The 25,464-nt window shown below is 27.9% G+C and overlaps 2 protein-coding genes and 1 long non-coding RNA gene across 4 annotated transcripts; 1 reads left to right on the top strand and 2 right to left on the bottom strand.

Moving 5' to 3' along the window:
• Positions 1-3,368: 3,368 nt before the first annotated feature.
• LOC123264682 (glomulin-like) lies at positions 3,369-8,355 on the top strand. The gene is made up of 6 exons (XM_044728097.1): positions 3,369-3,552; positions 3,771-5,489; positions 6,366-6,554; positions 6,639-6,982; positions 7,613-7,840; positions 8,241-8,355. The coding sequence occupies exons 2-6, from the start codon at positions 3,806-3,808 to the stop codon at positions 8,274-8,276; spliced, it is 2,481 nt and encodes an 826-aa protein (XP_044584032.1). The 5' UTR covers positions 3,369-3,552; positions 3,771-3,805; the 3' UTR covers positions 8,277-8,355.
• Positions 8,356-8,547: 192 nt separating this feature from the next.
• On the bottom strand, positions 8,548-18,253 carry LOC123264681 (suppressor of cytokine signaling 6). 2 transcript variants are annotated; one of them, XM_044728096.1, is made up of 5 exons: positions 18,159-18,253; positions 17,035-17,197; positions 16,784-16,958; positions 16,231-16,715; positions 8,548-10,080 (listed from the first exon to the last, which is right to left on the bottom strand). In XM_044728096.1, exons 3-5 carry the CDS (start codon positions 16,865-16,867, stop codon positions 9,717-9,719), a joined length of 933 nt encoding a protein of 310 aa, XP_044584031.1. In that variant the 5' UTR covers positions 16,868-16,958; positions 17,035-17,197; positions 18,159-18,253; the 3' UTR covers positions 8,548-9,716. The 2 variants fall into 2 exon arrangements, with proteins under 2 accessions (XP_044584031.1, XP_044584030.1); XM_044728095.1 differs by lacking the exon at positions 18,159-18,253 and having other exon boundaries at positions 17,084-17,275.
• A 1,487-nt stretch (positions 18,254-19,740) lies between these two features.
• Positions 19,741-21,705, bottom strand: LOC123264975. The gene is made up of 4 exons (XR_006509461.1): positions 21,522-21,705; positions 21,246-21,443; positions 20,506-20,594; positions 19,741-20,346 (listed from the first exon to the last, which is right to left on the bottom strand). It is a non-coding gene; the product is annotated as an uncharacterized LOC123264975 (long non-coding RNA).
• Positions 21,706-25,464: the final 3,759 nt, after the last annotated feature.

The following is a 25,464-nucleotide window of genomic DNA, read 5'->3' as shown; positions in this document are numbered from 1 at the left end:
AGATATATGATTCACGTTAAACAAAATGACTAAAAAAGTAATTCTTTTGTTAGTTATTTTGTGATGTATGAATCATTTAATCCTGTAGAAAACATATAATGAAGACAATTCAACTGAAAATAATTAGACATGTCTGAGGTAAATAAGGATCAACGAGTAAGGGAAGTATTGGGGACGTAAAATAATAAGAGTAAAACAAGAAAGAAAAAATTTTTCAGTCTGTATTTCAGAAATTTTTAGTCAAATGTTTGAGACAGCTGATATGTGACCACCTCTGACAGATGTCACAGAATATCTAATTAAAATTTTTTCAGCCTCATGAAGAATCTTCAAGTTTGAATTGATAAAACTAGGAAATTTGGAGTTATTCCGAAAAAACACTTTTTCCGGTTTTCTTTTGTTCACGATATCTCTTGAACAAATTGACCGATTTTGACCGGCTTGACGGCAATCGACGTAATTTTTTATGTTAATAGCTGATTAGTTTTTGAAATTGATCGTTGAAGCCATTTAAAAGTTATTCCAAAAAATTTCGGAGTGATGTTAAAAAAACACTTGTTTCCAAATATTTTGTCGAGGATATCTCTCGAACCAATCAACCGATTTCTACGTTCTTGGCGGCGATCGACGCGGTTTTTAAAGCTCTAAAAATTATTTCATTTCATCAAAAACGATTCGAAAAGAAATGTCGAAGTTATGTGGAAAAAACACTTTTTTCGGTTTTCTTTCGTTCACGATATCTTTCGAACGAATCAACTGATTTTGACCAGATTAGCGGCGATCGACGTAGTTTCTCTAGGTTAAGGGTGGATTCGTTTTTGGAGTTGATCGATATAGCCGTTTAAAGTTATTCCGTTAAAACCACTATCAAAAAATATTTTTTTCTTAGTTTTTTAAAAATTTTTCAAAATTTCTTAAAATCTATCGGTTCAAATTCACCGGAAATGTAAGTTTGAGGGAACTCTTTGGAACGCCGTTTGGTAGGTTCCGATCGGTTTAGTCGTTTAAAAGTTATAAGCGAGTCACATACTAATACACACACAAATACATACAGGCATAGCGTCAACAACGCAGGGGTAGTCAGGGAAGCTTTCTATGATTTTAAAACGTCGAGATCCGATGAAAACTTAATTTTTGAAAAACGGGGTGAAAAGAATAACTTCCCGATTTTTGAAAATCTTCGATTTTCTTAGAGGGAAATGAAAAATAAAGATCTGAAAAAAATCATCTTTAGATTTTTGAGAAATGAAAACAAAAAACTTCTTTTTTTGTGTTTCTCATCATTTTTGATTTTAATATTCCGGACCAAAATTTTCAAAAAAATAAAAAATGAAGGATATCTAACGATCCGACTATCAAATTTAAAATAAAAAAAAATATCATCTTTAGATTTTTCAAAGACAAAAAGGTGACTTTTTAACTTCCCGCTAAAAATCTCAGATTTTCAAAAATCGGGAAGTTATTGTTTTTACCCCGTTTGGCAAAAATCGAGTTTTCATCAGATCTCGACGTTTGAAGGTCACAGGAAGCTTCCCTGACTACCCCCGCGATGTTGTCACTATGTCTGTATGTATGTATGTGTGTGTGTGTGTGTGTGTGTGTGTGTGTGTGTGTGTGACTATGTGACTCGCTTATAACTTTTGAACGGTTGAACCGATTTCATCGCGGTTGGTGCCATTCGAAAGGGCTACGCTGAACTTAGATTTCCTGAGAATTTGAACCGATTCGGACCGATAGATTTTAAGAAATCTTGAAAAATCTTAAAAAAAATAAGAAAAAAATCATTTTTGAAAGTAGTTTTTTTGGAATATCTTTTAAACGGCTCTATCGATCAACTTCAAAAACTAATCCGCCCTTAAGCTTGAAAAACCACGCCGATCGGCGTCAACCCGATCAAAATCGGTTGATTCGTTCGAGAGATAGCGTGAACGAAAGAAAACCGAAAAAAACCGAAAAAAGTGTTTTTTTCACATAACTTCGTCATTTCTTCTCGGATCGTTTTTGATGATATAGAATAATTTCAGAAGTTAAAAAACCGCGTCGATTGCCGCCGAAAACGTGGAAATCGGTTGATTAGTTCGAGAGATATCCTCGACGAAATATTTGGAAATAAGGATTTTTTCAACATAACTTCGACATTTTTTGGAATAACTTTCAAACAGCTCTACCGATCGATTCCAAAAACTAATCAGCTCTTAACATCATAAAACCACGTCGATTGCCACCAAGCTGGTCAAAATCGGTTGATTCGTTCGAGAGATATCGTGAACGAAAGAAAACCGAAAAAAGTGTTTTTTCAGAGTTACTCCGAAATTTCTAGTTTGACCAATTGAAACTTAGAAATTATTTATAAGGCTTAAAAAACTACGTAGAATGCCGCCAACCGCGTAAAAATCGGTTCATTCATTCAAAAGTTATTGCGGTATGAACATTCAAAAAATAGTGTTCCATGAAACTTCTATCAGACTTTTGAGCTCAAAGAGCTCAAAAGCATAGAAAAGGTATCTTTTTGAGCTCGGAGAGCTTAAAACAACACACAGATTGTACTTTTGAGCTCGAAGAGCTCAAAAAAGCGGCCAGGTATTAACGGAATTAGCGGGAAGTTGCAGGGATGGCCTTTAGGGTCAACCGTTTTCCTAATTTTTTTTTTTTTTAATAATAATCATTTTACTCGCAGATATACGTCCCAGAATGTCCTAAGCCAAAATTTAAAAAACTAACTGAAATCATCTTTTTAGAATCCAAAAATAAACTAAATTTGATAATTTCATATTCATGAACTGATAGGAAACACGGTGAGAGTTTCCCAAAATTTAATTTTTAATTTAAAAAATTTTTTATTAGTACTAATTTTTTTACGTAAAAAAAAAATTTCGTTTATTGTCACCTGTAGGTAAGTCAACGACAAACAATTTATAATTTGGTAAACTTGAAAAACTTAATTTCGCTTGTAGATATCCCTATCTGAAATTTTATTTTGTCTGCTGTCCGCTAACTTCAGGGTCATTAATATTTGGTGGATCATAAATATTTCAAACTTTTTTTTGAACGATTTGGTGAGTGATTCGAAAGCTATTCAATTTTACATTTAATTTATTCTGACAGTTATTTTACGGTAAATTTACTTTTCTCTCTTTTTTATTTTTGTATTGTACATATCGTTTTTCGTTCTCTCTTCCACTGCAAGACGTCTCTGGCACCCAAAATGATTTGTCCCTTAATAGATACTAGGAATTTAAATTGCGTACCTTAATTTTTCAACCAATAAGGAATCGGGGACCACATTTTTGCGATAATTCGATACTAAGTTAACTTCACACTTATTTTTATTTCATCTATTTTAGTTTAGAGGATTATTTCATCTATTTTAATTTAGAGGATCGTGCTTTGGGATGGGGTTTTGGCGCCCTCTCTATAGTGGCGGTGATAGTGTAAAACTCAAACCTTTCAATCCGAGAAATGAGAAATGAGATAATGAGTGTTAAGTGGACATATAAACAGACATGGCTACATTTACTTTCGTTGTACTAAAAAATTGTTTATCAGTTAATGGTGAGCTTAATAATTTATGTTTAATTGTATAATTATATTTCTACGTTGATATTTTAACTTTAATAATTATATATTGGCTTTTTGCATGTAATTTTGTATTTTCCAAATTACTCTTTCAACATCATGTGCAACTTTAAAATTTATTGGCATTAGTCGCCTCTTTGATAATAGTACATATGATTTAATGTTTGATTAATAATTCCTCTAATTCTATTAAGATTACAGGTATTAGATAAATATTAATCACAAAAAAATGGATGAAAATGATGAAAATTCAGTTGTTAATAACTCTGTCAAACAGATAAGGAAATTTTTAAATAAAAAAAAATGCCAAGAAGCAATTGGACATTTACTTGAAATCAGTAAAAGTGAGGTTTTGGATCAATGTTCTTGGAAATTAGTTCCTGCTGTTGTCGAGCTTTTAAATGAAGATAATTATTTGAATAATCGTGATGTGTTTAACACCTGTGAAAAAATTCTGGAAATAGTCGCCGACAATTGCAATGCTAATGAAACAGTTTTGTTATTTTTAGAACAAGTTGAAGATCTTGAAAATGACATTAGATTTCGTGGTTTGTTAAAGCCATTGGCAAAATCTCTGGATAAAGCTAATCTTGATAAAGTAATTGAATGGGTTATCAGTACAATCGTGGCGTACTGTGAGAATTTGCCATCACCGGATAATGTTAAATTAGAGGAAACCAATGACGATGGATTCAAGGAGGATAAAGATCCAGTAAGCGAAAGACTCACTTCAACATATCAATCAATTTTATCTTTTTCAGAACATGTTATCAATAGAGTCATCAGTTTAAAGTCAAATCACATAAAACTATCAATGCAACTGCTTAACTTGTATCTGAGTCTCTTTGGAAAATCTTTTTCTAATTTAAATATTAATAAAGGTGAAACATATTGTATGTTTGAATCGTCAATTATTCAGATGAGTCGACTAACTGGTGACTTATTGAAATTCTTAAAATTTATCGAAGAGCGTAACAATGAACAAATAACAAAAAATATTGAAGAACGAAAAATAGATTTGGATAATATTCAAAGTCTTGAAAATCAATTGTTCCAAGTTGAGATAAATGATTTAGCATACGCAAATTTTTATTTCATACTTATGACTTCAGAGAAACTTAACTATTTGATTCCGAAAGTTTATCATCCACATTATCTGATGAATATACTGTTCTATCTTGGTAATTGTTTATTGATACAACCAGAATATATTTTAGTATCAAAAGGATTAAAGCTTATTGATAATACTTTAAAAAAGATTGATATTGAATCTATCTCGTACAAATCTACAGAATTGACAATACATCATGATTTACTTTCGAGTTTGTCACAAATAATGATTTTCTGTGACTCGGTGCCTGAACGAAAAATGGCTTTAAATATTTTTCGTCAATACATTAAACTTTTTTCCATGAAAAGACGATATTTATTGATAATTCATTTATATGAAACAAGCAAGAATTCTGGTTTACGTTCTTTAATAATAAGTATTTTAAAAGAATTAATAATTACATCGTTGGATACAAAATTACCATGTGAATACTTTATTGGTGATAAATTAGCAGCAATTTTACTACGCATTTGTAAACTTCCAAATGAAAGTAAATCTGATTTAGTAGAAATTTCTGATGAAATAATAACCACCTTGAATTTATTAAGATTTTTAATTTTGAGGGATAAAAATAATATTACGAACATATGGACGGTATTAAAAAGTATAGAAATTAATTACCTAGAACCATTGAGAAAAGGAATTGAACTTTCACGCGCTCATTGGGAAATGAAAATTCGTGACCTTGAAAATGAAAAAAAAATGCTTGGAAATCAAAAGGATGAGATACTAACCGATATTAATGTGATGGTAGGAGGTGAAAATTTACCGAAGATGCCTGTGGAAGAAACAATCAAATTTTGTCGCTGTGCTTTGAATACTCTTGATATAATTGAATGCATTTTAACTCGAATTAATGAATGTATAAAAATCTTCCCAAATTCATGTAAATGATATCAATGTTAATAAAACTTTTTTTTTTTTCAATTGTCACTTTCATTATAATTATAATATTTGCTAATTACTTATATATATCTTTACAAGATTTTCAAGGAAATCATAGACAAAATCGGAAAGTTCTCATATCATCCGCACGTTTTTGAGTGCCTAGGAAGCTATTCTGACTATTCCTACGATGTGAATCTGATGTTTGAATGTGTGTTTGTGTGCAAATAAAATCTCTCTGAAATAATTACAATAGTATATTATTAAAAAATCATTCTAAAATTATAAGCATCACTTAAGTAAATAAAATATCAAAACACCTTTACAGCTTCAACGGTATGTCACATTTATTAACAAATAAACATAGTATTAACCCACATATTAGTCGAAAACATTCATATAATTTCTATAAAAAATTATAACAACGATAATAATATCCAACACAACGATAATATAATCCATAAATAATCTCTATTATTTCGCTATTCAATTCAGCTCCTCATTTGTAATTTAGGAGCACAGCATAGAAAATACATTTTTTTTATATTTTTGGAAAATTTTAATTTTTTTATAGTCTTTAGTGGTTTCTTCTATAGGTTCTTGGCACTGTTCCCAAATTAATTTAGTATTTATTTATCAATATTTAAAAAATTATTTTTCTTGTGGATTCCTTTTCGTTTAGTTCTTCACAGAAAATTACAACAATTTTCAAGTCAACTTTAGAAAACTTAAATTCAACGAAGAAATATTCTATTTGTAAAATTAAATTAATTTCAACAATAAATATTTTCAGGTACCCGGAGTTTATGGACTTCAAGATTATTGTTAGCATCTCATTTACCGATCGTTGAAGGATCAAAAAAAGATGGATTTAAATTTGAAAGTGAAGAAGAGTATGAGAAGAATATAAAAATAAAAATTTTATCCGCATCGTTGCCATTTGTCAATGAATTTGGGTGGAGTCGACAAACGATTAGTGCTGGTAAATTTCCTCAATCAATAAAAATTAATTAATCTTTAATGATTACAATGAAAAAAATAAGACTAGATTAATTGTTTGATTTAGGGGCGGAAGCTCTAGGGTATCCTGGAGTAGCTCATGGGATGTTTCCGAAAGGTGGAATAGAATTAATTCAATACTTTTACGCGAATTGTAATGCAGAGTTGAATAAAATTCTAAAATCCGAAGCATTGGCGATCGAAGAGAATCCTGCTAAAAAAAAAAAACCACCAGAAGTTTTTGTAAAAGAAGCTTTGGAGAAACGCCTGAAAATGATGATTCCATATAAATCAACCTGGCCTCAAGCAATTACTTTAATGACACTTCCACCCAATGTTCCTAATGCATTAGCTAATATTCTCACTTTGATTGATGATATATGTTACTATGCGGGTGATAGATCCGTTGATGTAAGTTTAACTCAATTTTAATCATTTAATTAAGTAAGCTTTAAATGAATATATGTTTGCAAAAAAAATCATTGAAACTCAACGAGGTCAACTAAAACACTTATTTTGTATTAAATTTTCCAAAAAAAGTTATAAATTTATTCTGCAGCTGATTAAATAGACTTTGATTGGATTAAATTTTTATCAATCTATAAAATTATTTATCTATAGATTTATCATTATTTATTATTTAACTCGCTGCTATGAAAGTAGTGAATTTTCAAAAATTCAGGAAATTATTAGATTGGTTACCATTTTTAAAGATTGATTTTTCATCCAGGAGGCAATTCTGACTAATTTTGAAAAAACGACTGTATTAAAAAAGTTTATGTTTTGGTTGTGAAACTGATGTTTTACGCATTTTGCATTAGTTGCAAAATGGGAGTATTTTTTAAACGAAGTTACCGATTATTTAGTACGGTTTTTAAGCTTTTTTAATCACTATAATTATTTATAATTTTTTTTTTTTTTCAATATAACTGATGTAATTTTTTAATTTTCTTTCGGAATATTTTTATCGTTTATTTTACAACAATTTATTTGAACGTTAAAAATTGTTCTAAGTTTATTATTTTGGTGTTATTTGCTTAGTTCAATTGGTACACTAGGAGGATTGTTCTTGCTGGAATCTATAAAACAACAGAGCTCTTTTTACTTCAAGATAGCAGTGAAAATAATCAACGAACATGGGAGTTTTTAGAACGACGAATACAAGATGCTTATCAAATTTACAGTTTATTAAATGTAGCTTCTGATTTGCCACCACCTGATCGAGTTATTAATCGCGCCACTGAAGCAACAACTGCTGTTTTCGTAACGGTATTTATTTATTTATTTAATATATTTTTTGACATTTACATTAGTAGAAAAATAAATTTATTTAATTATTTATAAATTTTTAGAAGACTGCCCGAAAGAAAAGTGGGTGTATGAAATAATGTAAAAGCAAAGCGCTTTTACAAGTTTTCAGTTTTAAGTTTTTTATAAAGTTATTTCTCAATTACGCTGAATGTAAAAGGCTTTCGCAAAAAAATTTCCCAGAAAATATAGATGCATAACTTGCAACGGAATTATATAAAGCTTTAAATAATTTTTATTAATCTCCATAGAACTACTTTTGTTGAATACAACCTCTCCAAAATTTTAACTCTTAATTAATGTGAACTAACAACCATTAAGTATTTGAACAGAGAATAAATGAAGAAATTTTTTTTTTCAGGCACGAAATATACTTGGATTGAATTGGAATAGGTGAGAAGATCTATGATAAAATATAACTTACTGTAATATTGTGATATTCGTAGTTATTAAAATACACAATCAAAAAAATCGTACCTGAAAACTTTTTATTTTCATAAAAAATTAATATTATTATTAATATATTTACTATTAGCGTTGGATTTTTAATATTCAATGGATAAAGGAAAATTTATTTAATTTTCCATTCTAAAAAATCCATCACTTTATTTCATTTAATTATCGTTTCGAGAAACATTTTTTTACTGTTGGGATTAGATAACAAAACATTTATCGATAAACATTTTATTTTAATTTAAACAATACGAATAAATTTACGTTAAGAAATTCTTCCACGATTATTTGTTTCTTAAATGTATTTGAGTTACTCTATTGTTAATACTATATCTTAATTTTTACAGTATCACCAAAGTATGCACTTGACAACATGTTTTTACAGTTAAATGTACATCTAAGAAAATATTTTATTATTAATACCATATCTAATGATATGGTTACATTTGATTTATGATTACATTTGATTTATTAACTATACTACTACTAAGATATATTCCAAGTCAAAAGAGAGAAGAAGATCTTTCAGGTACAAAATTAGAAATTAATATGTCAAAAAGACTTATACTTAGTAGGCAGTACAGCTCAAAACCATGCATAAATGACCAAAAAATATTTGACTCGCCAGTCTTTAAAAGAAAAACTGATGTTTCATAAACATTCTTTATTAAACAAAAGGATTAAAAAGAATTTGATTTTTAATCATTTCGAATACTTTCTAATCCTCAAAATCCTTTTCAGTACTATCTCTCATGGGCGTTTTAGATGTAAAATCATTTTTAATCCTTTTGTATAATAAGAGATATTAAAAATAAAACTTTTTATAACTTTAAATTTTAAATCGATTTTATTTGTCGGACATTTAACTGTAGTTCAAACTATAAACAAAAAAAATTTTCGTAATATAATAATAATAATAATTATTATTATTATTTCCGAAGATTGGTGATTTCACTAATTGAAGAGTTCAGTAATTCAAAGCCAACATTTAATGAAAATTAAATTAGTCTAGGTACCATCAATTTGGATCGGGAAAGTTGGCTTTGAATTACTGAACTCTTCAATTATTATTATTATTATTATTATTATTATTACTGCGTTCGCAATACGCTCGAAGATGCAAAATTTTGTCAGTAGAAGAAATAAGGTTTAATTAAAGGCAATTAATGAATAGCTATCATCAGATAAAATCGTAAAAAAATATATATCTTATTAACTTTTTACTGTAAGTAATTGCTGGTGACATTAAAAAGAAATAAATACATATATACGAATCGGTTTTCTTAAAAAAATTTTTTTTTCATCTCCAATTTTCTGTAAATGATCAACTTTTATGTTTATTACATAAGTATATAATGAATTATTTTATAATTAATAAATTTTTTTAATAATAATCTTCTTCAACATATCTTTTGATGACTTCTGGTAAAGGAAGTTTATGAATATTATCCCGTCTAGTATTTTGTCGAATAACAAAACGGCATAAATATTGTAAACTTCGGATTTGTGTGAAACGGCTGACAGGTTTCGTGAGTCGAACAGGAAATGCCGGATGACCTGGATGCCTAGGTCGTGAATAACAAAATACCGAATATTTACTGAAACTCATTGAATGATCGACAAGAGCTGGTATCGAGGAAAATCTACCACTTTCGCCTTGGTTACAGAGCGAAAACATCCCACCACTGTGCTCGATTCGTGCGTGCAATAATTTCCCGGCGGATTTAAAACTTAACGTTAATAAATGCCTGAAAAAATATTATCATTCAATAAATGCTATTGAAACAATAACTAATATTTATTTTTGCATTAATAATTTTATTTAAAGAGATTTATTGGATAGTTGAAGGATTTTTTTATTTGCAAGAAAATGCCACTCTAAAATTTTCAGTATGTTTATTCGTGAAATGTTAAAAAAAAAATAACAAGTTTTAACCCTTCAGCACTCTCGCTATGAGATTTTCTCTCACGCTCATCAATAATTCAAATTTTCTTTTAAATTTCAAATGGAATGACTATGTGATTTTTTTTCTATCTGTCAAAAAATTACTATTATTTCAGATTGCGATATTATTATTTTAATAGTTCCAAGCCATAAAAAAATAAGATACATTTTATTAACTCTGTGAGATATTTTCTCATCGCAAGAGTAAAGTAGGGGGTCAGAATTTAAGAAGTCGGGTCTGATCGGTACAGTTCGGAGATTTCCGTAAAGAGTGCGTTTGTGTTGGGGATGTGTGTGTGGAGTGTAACAAGCAAGTGGTACGGAGTTAACCTCAACCTAGTCGTCTTTAGTTTACGTTAAATATATTAATAAAATATATTAATAAATATAAATTGACCAATGAATCATATATAATTTTTAAAAAATGTATTGATGGTTGATGATTTGAAAATTTTATGGAAAAAATATTCTCTAATTATTTTAACAGCCAAGACCAGTGATTGCAGTTTCAATCGGCTTAGCGAAACGAATGGAAATTTTGAAAAAACGTTTTTAGAGATAATAGATAATTTAATAAACTATTTCACCACAAAGCGTTTTTTTCAAAAATTTCATTCGTTTCGTGAAACCAATCGAAACTGCAATTGCTCTGCTGTTGGGAGTGCGACAGAGATAGTTCCGTTGAACTCCGTGAGAGCAAAGCGAGAAAAAGATGGTCTCGCCTGTTAATGTTAAGATGATAGTATAAATCAAAGATTGATCTTAATAATACTTGTGTTGTTATCCAAAATTATAATTTTGTTAATTTAAAAATGTACTAACACTGCAATACTATTCAAATGTGTTAATAAGTTTAAGTTTTACTAACTTTAAGATTTTCAGTTCAGTTCATTTAATTATTTTTAAGTTTAAATATTAATTCGTATTGTTTATGAAAAAGTAATTTAACGCAAATAAAATGAAATCAAATATTATTTTTAAATAAGTCAATTTTTTTTTTAATTAAAGAAATTTATCTTGTTTGAAACTTTTTAAATTGAAGAGGCTATAAGCATACGTGCGCATGCGCGCACATGCGCAAAAGGCGTGAGAGTTTTTCTCATCGCGCGAGTAATGATAGTGAATCGTTTTACGAGAGTGCTGAAGGGTTAAAGAGAAAATATTAACCCTTTAGTACCCACGTTCTTTTTAGTGTCTCACTTGCACTGCAGCGACATCCTATAAGTTGAATGTTGTTGCGTGAGAAAAATTCTCATAGCGAGGGTCTGAAGGGTTAAATAAATATTTCAGCTTAAATTATAATTCTCTAATTTCATTTTGACTTTTTAAACTTTAATAGATCACAAAGGATCGATTTGACTCCAAAGTTTTTTCAAGCCCTGGTTAAGGTCCTTAAATTTGAAAATTAGTCATTTTTTATGTGACATAAAGGCCATTTTTCAGTTATTATTTTTTTCGCATTCGATCTTCATAATAAATATACTTTTTGAAACGGGCAATTTTGTAGCAATCTATTAAATTTAGTATAATTAATAAGTCATTAATCTGAATTTGTGTTTTTTAAAAGTTTAATATGTTTTTTAATCATAGTTAATTTATTGTGATAAGTTTTTAAAGCGGTAATAAATAGATTCGAATTTCACGCTAGATAAAATTTATTTATTTATCTTCATATATATAAAATTGGAGGTGTGTATCCCGATATTTCACTTTGCAGCAAAAACTACGCATCGCAGACGAATAGTGTTTGTATGTGGCAATAGGTACAAGGTTCCCATCGTGCACTACGGTAGTTGCAAGTTGATAATTATAAGGGTGTAAAAGATACGGGGGTTAAAAGATGTTAACTTTAAAACTGTGAGACTATCATTGGTCTAAAATGGTCTAGATTGTTCTAGAAATTTCTGGAATGGTCTAGAAAGCTTTCATATGTATACCAATGTTCGAATCGGTCGAGAATGTTCTAGAAAATTTTAGAATGATCTAGAAAATTCTCGATTGAACCAGAAATGTGTAGAATGATCTGGGAAGTTCTAGAATGATATGGGGAGTTTAAGATCTACGTTTTGATTCTAATCAACTGAGAATGTTCTAGAAAATTCTAGAATGATCCATAAATTTCTAAAATGATCTGGGAAGTTCTAAAATCTACGTTTAAATTCTGATCGAATGAGAATGTTCTAGAAAATTCTAAAATGATCTGGAAAATTCTAGAATGATCTAGAAAGATCTGGTAAGATCTAAAATCTACGTTTAGATTCTGATCAAATGAAGAAATTCTAGAATGATCGGTAAGATCTAAAATCTACGCTTATATTCTGATCGAATGAGTATGTTCTAGAAAATTCTAGAATGATTCAGAAACGTCTAAAATGATCTTGGAAAGTCTAGAATGATACAGGAAGTTGTAGAATGATATAGGAAGTTCTAAAATCTACGTTCAGACTCTGATCGAATGAGAACGTTCTAGAAAATTCTAAAATGATCTAGAAAATTCTAGAATAAACTAGAAATTTCTAGAATGATCTAAAAATTTCTAGAATGATCCAGAAATTTCTAAAATGATCTGGGAAGTTCTAAAATCTACGATTAGATTCTGATCAAATGAGAATGTTCTAGAAAATTCTAAAAAGATTTAGAAATTTCTAGAATGATCTGGAAAGTTATAAAATCTACGTTTGGATTCTGATCGAATGAGATTGTTTTAGAAAATTTTCGAATGATCCAGAAATGTCTAGAATGATCTAGAAAAATCTGGTAAGATCTCAAATCTATGATTCGATTCTGATCGAATGATTATGTTCTAGAAAATTCTATAATGATTCAGAAACGTCTAGAATAATCTTGGAATGTCTAGAATGATACAGGAAGTTGTAGAATGAAATAGGAAGTTCTAAAATCTACTTTTAGACTCTGATTGAATGAGAACGTTCTAGAAAATTCTAAAATGATCTGGGAAGTTCTAAAACCTACGTTTAGATTTTAATCCAATAAGAATGTCTTATAGATTTCTAGAATGGTCGGAAAATTCTAAAATCTACATTTAGATTCTGATTGAATGAGAGTGATTTAGAAAATTCTAGAATGATCTAGAGTAACTCCGAATAAATCAGAAAGCGTCAAAATGTATATCAATATTCGTATCGGTCGAAAATATGTCAGATTGTTTAAGAAACTTTTAAAACATCATAAAAAAATTTAAATATTAACAAATAATTGTTCTATTAAAAATAACCCAGCGAAGCGGGTGTTCACGGCTAATATATATATATATAAAATTGGAGCTGTGTGTCCCGATATTTCATTTTGCAGCCAAAACTACACATCGCAGACGAATAGTGTTTGTATGTAGCAATAGGTACAAGGTTCCCATCGTACACTATGGTGGTTGCAAATTGATAATTATAAAGGTGTAAAAGATACGGGGGTTGAAAGATGTTAACTTTAAAAATGTTAGACTATCATTGGTCTAAAATGGTCTAGATTGTTCTAGAAATTTTCGTAATGATCTATAAAGTTTTAATATGTACATCAATGTTCGAATCAGTCGAGAATGTTCTAGAAAATTCTAGAATGGTCTAGTAATTTCTAGAAAGATCTGGTAAGATCTAAAATCAACGTCTATATTCTGATCAAGTGAGAATGTTCTAGAAAATTCTGAAATGATCCGAAAAGTTCTTAACCCGTCAGAACTCACGTGAATTTTAGTGTCTCACTTGCACTACAGCGCCGCTCTATAAGTCGGATGTTGTTGTGTGAGCAAAATGCTTATAACGTGAGTGCTGACGGGTTAAATCTACGTTTGGATACTGATTGAATGAGAATGGTCTAGAAAATTCTAGAATGATAGAGGGAGTTATGAAATCTACGTTTAGATTATGATCAAATGAAAATGTTCTAGAAAATTCTCGATTGAACCAGAAATATCTAGAATGATCTGGAAAGTTCTAGAATGATATGGGGAGTTCTAAGATTTACGTTTAGATTCTGATCGATTGAGAATGTTCTAGAAAATTCTAAAATGATCCAGAAATTTCTAGAATGATTTGGGAAGTTCTAAAATCTACGTTGAGATTCTGATCAAATGAAAATGTTTTAGAAAATTCTATAATAATCTAGAAATTTCTAGAATGATCCGGGAAGTTATAAAATTTACGTTTGGATTCTGATCGAATAAGATTGTTTTAGAAAATTTTCGAATGATTCAGAAATGTCTAGAATGATCTAGAAATTTCTAGAAAGATCTGGTAAGATCTAAAATCAACGTTTAGATTCTGATCAAATGAGAATGTTCTAGAAAATTTTAAAATGATCGAGAAGTTCTAAAATCTACGTTTAGATTCTGATCGAATAAGTATGTTCTAGAAAATTCTAGAATGATTCAAAAATGTCTAGAATGATCTGGGAAAGTCTAGAATGATATAGAAAGTTCTAAAATCTACGTTTAGACTCTGATCGAATGAGAATGTTCCAGAAAATTCTAGAATGATCTGGGAAGTTCTATAATGATATGGGAAGTTTTAAAATCTACGTTTGGATTCTGATCGAATGAGAATGTTCTAGAAAATTCTAAAAAGATCCAGAAATTTCTAGAATGATCTGGAAAGTTCTAAAACCTACGTTTAGATTTTAATCTAATAAGAATGTCTTATCAATTTCTAGAATGGTCTCAAAGTTCTAAAATCTACGTTTAGATTCTGATTGAATGAGAGTGATTTAGAAAATTCTAGAATGCTCTAAAGTAACTCTGAATAAATTAGAAAGCTTCAAAATGTATATCAATATTCTTATCGGTCAAAAATATGTCGGATTGTTTTAGAAACTTTTAAAACATCATAAAAAATTTAAATATTAACAAATAACTATTCTATTAAAAATAACCCAGCGAAGCGGGTATTTACGGCTATTTTATTTATAAAATATAACAAAATGTACATGTGAATCTCGGTTTTTAATCCATATAGTTAAGAGAATAAGAAAAATTTTGCGACGGGATTTATTTTGATGGGGATTTTTAAAGTTACATTTGGTATCATCAGAAAGAACTTGAATTGAATTAGTGTCTTTTCACGATAAGTTTTTGAAGCAATTTTTGATTGTTTTTTGGTTCTATAAGTTTGTTCCATCACACTGTTCATTAAATTAATGATGATTGATCGAATCATAGCAATATTATTTCCTAAATTTATTTAAAAAGTACTCAAACTGTGTATATTGTGATAATAAATATCGAAAAATCATTAAACCAAGCTTTTTTAAAATTTATAATTCGTAATTCACGGCACTCATATAATGACTGCAGGTTGCTAGTTTTTTTTTTTATTAAAATATTGTCTAAGGAATAAATCCACATTGTTTATATGTTCCGAGTCGATTCTGAGTAGTAAGAACGATTTTTTAAATATTTAAATGATGAATAATAGTGTAAATAACCGTCGAGTTTTCCCACTGAAATTTTTTGATAAAAGCTATATGGTTCGTTTATAATTTTAAAATTAATTGTTGAAGTAGGACAAAATGTTTAGGAGCGGGGTCGAATCTACCCCGTGTGTGACCGCAACGTGACTTTTCGAAAGTGTGATCTACAAGGATTAAAATCATCAAATTATTTTGAAAACTTAGTTTAACATATTGACAAGCGGTATAATTTCACCCAAGTACCCATACTAAATCGAATAGAACAATTTGCTACTATCTATCAGGACTTTAAAGATTTCTAACTTTTGAAAATAAGTAGAATCATTCTTATGCATAACGATTCGATTTTAATGAACATTTTGTAAGTTAATAGATTTTTTAATTTTCTTTTTTTTTTTATTACTTTTGTTATTATTCTTTTCTACTAGAGTGGTCACTCTATCTCTTAGTAAAATGAGTGCAAAGTAAATTTCTTAAAATATATCATTGGTAATTTTATAATTTATAAATATAAAGTAAAAAGTAGAATTATTACCTATCATCAGATGAATCTCGAATTAAAAAAGCACCATCTGGTTCCGAAAGTAATTGAGCATCAGCCTGTTCACCAGACATAGGCCCCCAATACCATCCATATTTACTCAACTTTAGCAATTCTAGTGATAAAGTCGATTGACTCGATTCTTCATTAATAACATGTGGTTCATCTAAATTATTTTCTTCTCTGCTAAAGTTATTATTAGTATGAACTGTCGTTATGTTATTAGTATTGATATGTATTGATTCTTTTGAGTTGCACATAGTCTCTATTTTAGAATGATCGGCATTGCGTTGATTTTCAAAATCGACAGCATCTTCAGATTGTGAAATGCGTTCAGATAATTTCAAGTCTACAGAATCATTTATACTGAGACAATCTTCTTTAAGCCCAGAAAATATTTCATGGCTTGGAGCATTTATTTCCTTCAAATCGGCATCACTCGTTCCTGCATCTGATTCATGAGGCTCTTTTACTGTATTCTATTAAAATATCATATAAATAATCACCAGTACTTCTGATTAACAAAGAAAAAAAAGTAATTACATACCTTCTTTCTAAACTTATAAAAGTTTTTTACAGATAACTTCTTTTTAATACTTTTGAGGAAACTAATGGATTTTTTTTCATCCATCAAATAATCTGTTTTTTTTTTTTTTTTTTTTTCACATAAGGTTTATATGTTCAAATTTTCGGAAAGACTTTGTTCAGGTTTATTTTTTTCACTGAAATTAAAAGTATATTATTTGAGTTTACATAATTTTTTTGTTTTTCAAAAATTTATAATTATTGTATTTAAACCTTCATTAATCAGTCTTTCATTAATTGAAATTAATATAATAAAATTTACATATAATTTTTATTTGAAATTTGGCAAATCTTTGGCTAAGTTGATGGCTTCTCAAGATCTAAATGATAATGATGTTCTTTGATTATTTCAGAGATGATATTCAGCTTCATGCCTCTATAAAAACAAAAAGATAAATATAAATATGGTACAATTTGGTTGTGATTAATATTTCAGCACATTTATGAATAATATTTATAAAAACACCTACTGACTGTATATATATATATATATATATATATATATATATATATATATATATATCCTGGGTATACACTTTTTGTCCTAAACGCTAGGTAATTTCAATCTGAGAATGTACCAACTGTAAATTGTTGCCGCTATGACTTAAGGAAGTACGAGCGCTAGGCGGGGTGGGGATAGGTATCCACTCTAGCGCGGTAAGGGTAAAGCAGTAACCATATGATTTTTCTCAATATATAGATATACATTTAACATTGGCTAATGGCGGGATTTATTTTTCTTTTAATTAATACACTTTAATTAGTCGGGCAAGTGTTAATTTTTTTGAATTAAATTTATCACTAATATATTTACTTTCATCCATAAGTTTTTTAAAAATATTCACCGACAGTTTTACGAGAAAAATACAGAAATGTATCAATGTTTGGAGGTTACCCCATAAGACCAATGTTAAATTGCTCAACTTTAAAGTTAATTATTTATTTAAATAATCGGGCAATCTCCATCAAATTTTCAGAATTTGTTAAGACATATTTAAACTTCATATTAAAAAAAAATCAAGCCTTTTATCAAAAGTTGTCTTGGTGCTCGTACTTCCTTAAAGTCGAATGATTATTGTAACAACTGTATTTGTTTTGAATTGATGTTTAAAACAGGTTTGTTAAGTGACATCCGAATTTTGTATTGAATTAGTTTGATACTAATGATTGCTTATGATACTGTTTTGATGAAGCGAAATAATATTAAACGATATGAAGTTTGAAACAATTATAAATCTCAGCATTGTAATTTAAAAACAAATGATATTAATGCTTTATGCTAAATTTTTTTTTTTTACTTCGAATCACTATGGAAAAGATTTATTGGTATATCAAACCAGTCATAATTTATTATATAAGAAATTTATGATTTATGTCAATAGAGTTCATATGTTTGAGAACCGTTGATAAACGGAGTCCGCCGAATTTTAATCTATGGGTATTTAAGTTTATGATAATTTTAGATCAACGACTAAATGTTGCTACAGATATTGGTGCTGTAGAAAGTTGGAGCCAGTGTAAGTTCATGCCCGTCGAGTTATATAGCAAGTGTATATTATATTATGTGTATATTATATCCAAGTATGCAGCAGTACCAACCTTAGTCATTTTAATGTCTCCGACGTTTAGGTAGATTTTGTATGGTAACTGAAATATAGGAATGGCAACTGTAATTTTGAAATGATCCAATAGAGGGATTGCAAGGTATATAAATTGAAAGAAAATATATTTTATAAAGGATAAAACTTAATAAAGAATAATTAAAATATTAATTATTATATTATAAAAAGTTTTATTATAAAATTATATGTTACAATTTTAAATAACGTATAAAAAATGAATAAATATTAATTCAATAATTGATAATTAAAGGAATGAATTTATTTAATGTTTATTTTATTGATGTCGAGGAAATTAAATTCACATGATAAAATTGTTTATTTAATTATTCCAATTGAATGTGATTTCTATAATAAATTATTTATTTCTGGTAATTATATTTAAAAAAAGTAAATTACAGTTGAATAAATTATTCAATTAATAAAATTGTAAAATTTAAATCTATTGATATGGTGGTGGTGGTCTATAATTGATAGTAAAAAAAAAAATGATATTTTTTAATTTTTGGAAACTGATTTATTATCTATTAAATACGAAAAGATTTTAAAATTTAATATCTATTCAATTATTATGCATTTATGTAAGTATTTGTATAAAAATTAATCATCAATGCTTAACGATTTATTTTTTTAAAACATAATTCTAATAGGCTGAGTTAAGGTAGGTTTTAATTCATTATAAATGATTTTATTTATTTATTTATTTATTTATTATTATTATTATTACAAGTATTATCATTTTATTTTCGTCTTATTGCCGACTTAAATCTTATAATTATTCATTTATGCGTGCTATTTAAGTAATATTAACTATTATATTATATGTATTATTCACTCTTTATAATTAAATATTATTATTGTAGTAGTAATGATGTAGACGATTATTTTTGTTCTATGCAATAAGTAAATTTGTAAATATTTACATTTCAGAGTATTAAAAATCGCTACTCGTAATTACTTTTATTTATTTATTTTTTTTTTATTCCAAAAATTATTCAAGTGCACTTGTCATGATATGTCAGTAAATAAACGCGGGCAATAAATAAATATTAATGTCAAAGGATTCAAATTAAAAAAATTATCCAACTGAACATCATTATTAATTTCAATAATAGTTATTTAATTTTTATGTATAAACAATTAAAAAAAAAATAATTCAATTTTAATCACATTATTTATTAAATTTTACCATTAAAGATATTACTTTCCAATAAAATATCATATTATCTGAACTGATTATTTTTGACATGACATTTAATAATATTTCAATTGGTGAAATTCAATAACTATAAATACATTTTAATTTACAAAAATCTGATTATTTCATTTAAAATAATTAAATTAATTATTAATATTAATATTCATTTATTGAATTAAATCATCAATTCAATGGCATGGAGATCGTCGTTGAATTGAAGTTATTGTAAATACAATTTATTCATGTAAATTATTTATGAAAAAAAAAAAAAAAAGAAAATATTCAATCAATTAATTTATAGTAACGCATTACTAACTTTTACAGCCAAATAGTGATTTATTGTAACAAAAGAAACATTTTTTGTAAGCTGCAATAAATAACTATCTGATCGTGTCAAATAATCAACAAATAAAATTAACCAGATATTTTTTATAACACATGCATCCATGCTTTCAAAATTTGGTACAATTTTTTAGACATTCAGTGCACGAACGTCAGAATTTTTTTTTTTTTTTTTTTATAATAAATCGATGCTATATACAAGATCAACATTTATAATATAATGTATTAAAATTTTTTTTTTGTTATTATTTTTATAAATTTAAATTATAAATTTTCGTGAATTTGTTTAGACTTGAAAATTGTGATTGTTAATTTCTTTTTATTTTATGATTATAATTATGTTTTTTTCGATTCATTCATTCAGATCTGCGAACAAAAAAAAAATTCAATTTATATAAGATAGTTTCTTAATGACACTAAACAGTTTTATACAATTCATTAGCAAAGTTATAATTTAGACTTGTATTAATAACTGATTGCAATGAATAAAAAAATAAAGATAAAATTACAATTAAAATTTTTTACCTGTAAAAAATATCACCGCAAAGGAATCATTGTTATTTTGTCTCCATTATAAAACTCCAATGTTAACGTTTTTTATTTTATTTATAACTCTGAAATTAAAAATAAATAATTATACAAACTAATCATATCATTGACAATAAGTCTGAATAAATATCGAAGATGTTTTTTGTTATTTTATTCTATAGTTTTTCATTAAGTTTTTATAATTTTGTTGAAAAACAACAATTAATAAAAATTTCTCAATTCATAAAATTATGAAAACTTTAAAAATCAACATTTCGAAGTATAATATAGAATAAGATTAAAACCGTATTGAAAAGTTCCCCATAAGTTAATTCATATTTTTTCTGTTTAAAATTTAGAAAATATTTTTCATATACCTTAATAAAATTTTTAAATTTCAAGTTTTTTAAACATTACTTTGAGATTTTCTGACCTATTATTTTTTGTCTCTCTGTACCATTTCTTGTCCTTAGAAACAGCGTCGAGTTCCTTTAAGTTAATCAAAATTTAGTGACAGAATCAAAAAATTTTTCATTTTTAAAAATATTTACTAAAGTAAGTCTTAAATTTTCAAAGAACCAAAAAATTTAGAAATGCTAATCTTTTCATGTGGTTCTGAGCTCCAAAATATCATGTTGTTAAAAATTTGGTTTTTAAAATTTAATATCAATAGTTTATATTGCAATACTAAAACATTATAGTATAGCCTTAATAACTACTCATTATTGGTAACTTACTTATCATAAAAATATAATTATCTTTTATATTATATTCATCTTTTATCATCTCGCGGAAATTAGTTGTGGCTAAAGAACAAGTGATAAAGCGTCTTGTATTTTTAATAACAATAACAGTGGTTCAGGAAGAAGAGCTAAAGATAGTCCATCGGGTACCATTATTGAGCCACCATTCAATTCAGCTGCTATGGCGCTCATCTGTTAATTAAATATAGATATAAATTACCGCTATCCTGTGATTCAATTTTATATACAATAATTTATAAAATTACTTACAAATGTAGCTGTCTCTTGCACTTAAGAACCACGTACACATAACAAATAGTGTTGGCGTGTAGAAAATTTTAACAGGAGCAGCAAATAATGAATACATCTGTCAATAAGTTTAGTGTAGCCTAGCAAAATGAAGCAAAATTTTTTGTTTGATCATTACCGCAAAAATTATACTAATTCAATACGGATTCCTGAAATAATTCCAAGTACGTTCCAAATTTTTTTTTTAATTTTTAAATTTACAACAAAATTTTTTTAATTTTTAAAAAACGTATAAAATCATATTGGTTACTTGATTTTTCAATTTTTATTTTATATCTTTTGTGAAGAAAAAAAATTTTTTTCTCTTAATAGTCTTATGAACGTGGACTTGGCGCGATTTTTTACAGTGAAACTGTTTTTGTTCGGATTTTAGTATTTTTGTAATTATAATAAAAATGTACAATTGGTACCAACTTAAGTATCGCGTTGGCTGCATTTTTTATAGCAAACTATCCCTTTGAAGCTACAGTTTATGTAAAAATGTTATGCTTCCATCTAGTGGATATTATTTTTATTTTATTTAAGGTTTTACTTACTGTAGTTCTTTTCGCCCGGGAGTATTAAAATACTCGGTTTTAGTGCGGGAAAGGAAATTTAAATATATTTAAATGACATAAAACGTTTCGAGGGTTTGTTTGTTGATCAATTAGAGATTATTTCGATTCTTTTATTTTAATAATATACTAAATCAAATATTAATATAGATATTTTGAAAATTTACAAAGTTAAGCTCTAGCATTTTATCGTTTCGAATTCCCGAGGAGAAGTGAGTTACAAAAATGTCGGTCCAAAATCTCCGACCTCACGTCTCCCCTCCATACTTCACACTTACATACTTAAACTAATACAGTTGTGCTTGTCCTTAACGTTGCGCCTATACATACAATAATACTTATCCAAGATGTACACTAATACTTATTCATATAAATATATATATAGTATGCCAAACTGAGACTTATATAGTTTTTAACTAAGGATTTTCTTATTACTCTAAGGTTCTTATATTTTTAGTTTTCATATCTTATTAATTAATTATTTACTAAGTCCTTGGTATTTCATTATAATTGTTTTGTCACTGTAATTATCACAATTACTAGCACTATCCTTATCATTATATTTCAATTATTGTTGTTAATTTTTCATTTTAGTTTTAAAATTAATATTATTATTATTATTACAGTATCATTATTACATATAATATTTCAGTTCTATAATATTGTTGACATTATTGGACATTCGTAAGTTAATTATTTCCTATACTATTGTTATTTCATTATTTTTCGAACATCATTTATTAACGTTTCAAAGTGTTATTACGATAATAAAATGTAATTATTGGTTAATGAATTTCTAAACGTTGCGGCTGTGGTCCGTCTTGTGCATTCTGTATCGCATTTGCCCTGTTCTTCACCCCTTCTTAGGCTCTTGGAACAGTGACACGGGGAAACCACAGAGAAAACCCATGTCGATACATATATTACAATGTGAATCTACTGTTGTAAATACATTAATTAATTAATATAAAATACAATTCTTAGATCAAAATATTAAAAGTTATTAAAATTATAAAGGTTTGTTAGTTATTTATGTAACAGTCAATGTGACTGTTGGTTGAGTTTTACAATTTTCAGTTTTTTCTATTTCTTTTTATGTTTATATTTTACGACTTTCTAGAAAATATTCGAGTAAGATGTCTAAATAACCAAGAGAACCCTTGAAAACTTCAACACGTGTTTTCCTTTTTATGTGTTTCTTCACAAAGGTCTAATTGTTAGACAACACATGTTGGTCTTATTCAAGTATATATGTTTTTTTTTTTATTGTTTCTAAGAAGTTTTACCTGAGTCTATTTATTATCATTTGGTTCGGAAGAATGTTCAACTAAAATTTACGAGTTACAAAATCTTCTTGTGAGATTTCAAACTAAAAATGGAAATATTTTATTCTATATATATATATATATATTTTTTTTTATTAAATTATTTTGAATTCGCGCTTCGTTGATTGTAGCGTCACCTTTCGGATTCAGCTGATGGCATTACAAAAATAATTCAAGCGCACCTGGCGGATGTAGATGCAAGCCTTGAAATATCTTTTTCAACTGTAGTTTCCCATCTATTGGAGGATTACCATGTATTTCCTCGAATTATTTAGTCTGTGGCATGTCTCACTTCATTACATCGAAAAAAGTCAGGGATCTAAATTTTTGCGTTGCTATAGTTTTGTGCTGATTAAATTTAATAATTTCAAGCTAAGATTAATTGTTACATGATCGACTATTAGTTAATTCAATGTCAGTAAAAATAAAGTATGAATTACTGTTATAATATACAATTTAGAAAAAAAAGTACCAAAGTAGGAATTAAATAAAATTTGCAACCTCAAAATATCGTCCTGCTTACAGTAAGCACAGTCGGTAGTCTGGCGCTCCGTGTGCAACGGATGTGAACGGAACTTGGCGCCAGATTCTACCGAATCTGTGGATATTAAAAAGGTTAATTTATTTAGTGAATTGAATTATTATCATGTATTCCAGCTATAGGATTATAAAAAGTGTCAAAAAGAAAATGCTATTTTTGCTTTTGATTTTAAATAAATATTTGCTAACAGTTAAAAATATTCATTAACAAACAAATCCCTTCTATCGGTGTATAAAATTGTCACATATTTTTATAACTTTTTTACAATTATTTATAAAATTTATTTATTTTATGTTTCTTGCTATTGACATACGTATAAAAACATACTCTGACAGCCTCCGTAGTTCATATTTTGACTGGCGCTGCAGTCACACTCATAGCGAATAGAAAGTCCTCTCTATATATATATATAGATGTAAAAATCATCTCGAATAGATTTTTGCGAAATTCCTCCCCACATAGGAGTGCAGGAGAGAGACAATTTTCAAAAATTGATATTCTTCGAATACAGTTCCTACAGATATAAGGTTTGATCGAATCTCCAGGAGAAACAGGCAATTATAGGGATGGCCTCCAAGGTCAACGGGTTAAATATTTTGCTTTTCTTAATAATTATATTTTCTTCCAACAATCGTCTCTTTGGCAGCGGCGAAAAGTCATTGTAAGGGGTTTTCAAGGAGAATTTAATATTACATGTAGCTATTCCGGTCAACGGACTAAGAATTTTTACATAGGGGAGCCTGGGGGCACGACGGCCCCTTAACGCCGCCATTTTTCTCTTTTTGTGGCTTTTTAACCATCAAATTTATTTATTTTCCATCTATTTTGAACAAATCAGTCGAAATTTCTGCATAAAATCAAAAAAATTTTTTGGGCACGACGACCCCCCTACCCAAAAATCATATAAAAAGCATTTTTTTTTACTAAAGCTATTACCATCAAAATCTAGAGATTCTCCTCCCTTGAAAAACGGCGTCGAGGAAAACCACGATTCTTACGAGTCTTGAGTATCGCCGAGAACTCGCAGAAAAAAAAAAAATCAACATGAAGCAAAAAGACTTTTAATTAAACTTAAAAAAAAAAAAAAACAACAAAATCAAAATCAAAAATTTGAAAAAAAACATAAAAACTGATGGTTGCCATTGTCTTTATTGCTATGGACTTTCCTCAGAGTCCTCAGAGTCATGGATTCAATGTAAAATTAGCAATAAATGGTCTTTTATGATTTTTTGGCGCAGGTATTGGCGAAGATTATTCTGAGCGAAGCTATGTCTGTGAATCATTACGAGAATAATCGTTATATTCATTAAAATATCTCGATAGTGATTTCCTAATCATCGAACATTTATATTTCATGCTTTATTCAAAGTTTAATTTTTTGTTAATGTCTTAAAAAGAAATTATTATAAATTTCATTTTAAGCTGTTAATTAGTTTTAAATAGATAATAGTTAAAAAATATAATTAATTTCTTTTATTGCACTC

Source organism: Cotesia glomerata, linkage group LG5 (assembly GCF_020080835.1).
Source record: "Cotesia glomerata isolate CgM1 linkage group LG5, MPM_Cglom_v2.3, whole genome shotgun sequence".
Classification (NCBI taxonomy): Eukaryota; Metazoa; Arthropoda; class Insecta; order Hymenoptera; family Braconidae; genus Cotesia; species Cotesia glomerata.
This window is presented reverse-complemented; position numbering and strand designations above follow the sequence as displayed.

Bases quoted from the DNA above. Each gene is read 5' to 3' on its own strand.
- LOC123264682 (XM_044728097.1), top strand. From the start codon at position 3,806: ATGGATGAAAATGATGAAAATTCAGTTGTTAATAACTCTGTCAAACAG. The intron at 5,490-6,365 runs GTCGCTGTGCTT...AAATATTTTCAG, and splicing joins GGAAGAAACAATCAAATTTT to GTACCCGGAGTTTATGGACT. The intron at 6,983-7,612 runs GTAAGTTTAACT...TTATTTGCTTAG, and splicing joins CGGGTGATAGATCCGTTGAT to TTCAATTGGTACACTAGGAG.
- LOC123264681 (XM_044728096.1), bottom strand. From the start codon at position 16,867: ATGGATGAAAAAAAATCCATTAGTTTCCTCAAAAGTATTAAAAAGAAG. The intron at 16,716-16,783 runs GTATGTAATTAC...ATATTTTAATAG, and splicing joins TTTATAAGTTTAGAAAGAAG to AATACAGTAAAAGAGCCTCA. The intron at 10,081-16,230 runs GTAATAATTCTA...ATATTTTTTCAG, and splicing joins CGAGATTCATCTGATGATAG to GCATTTATTAACGTTAAGTT.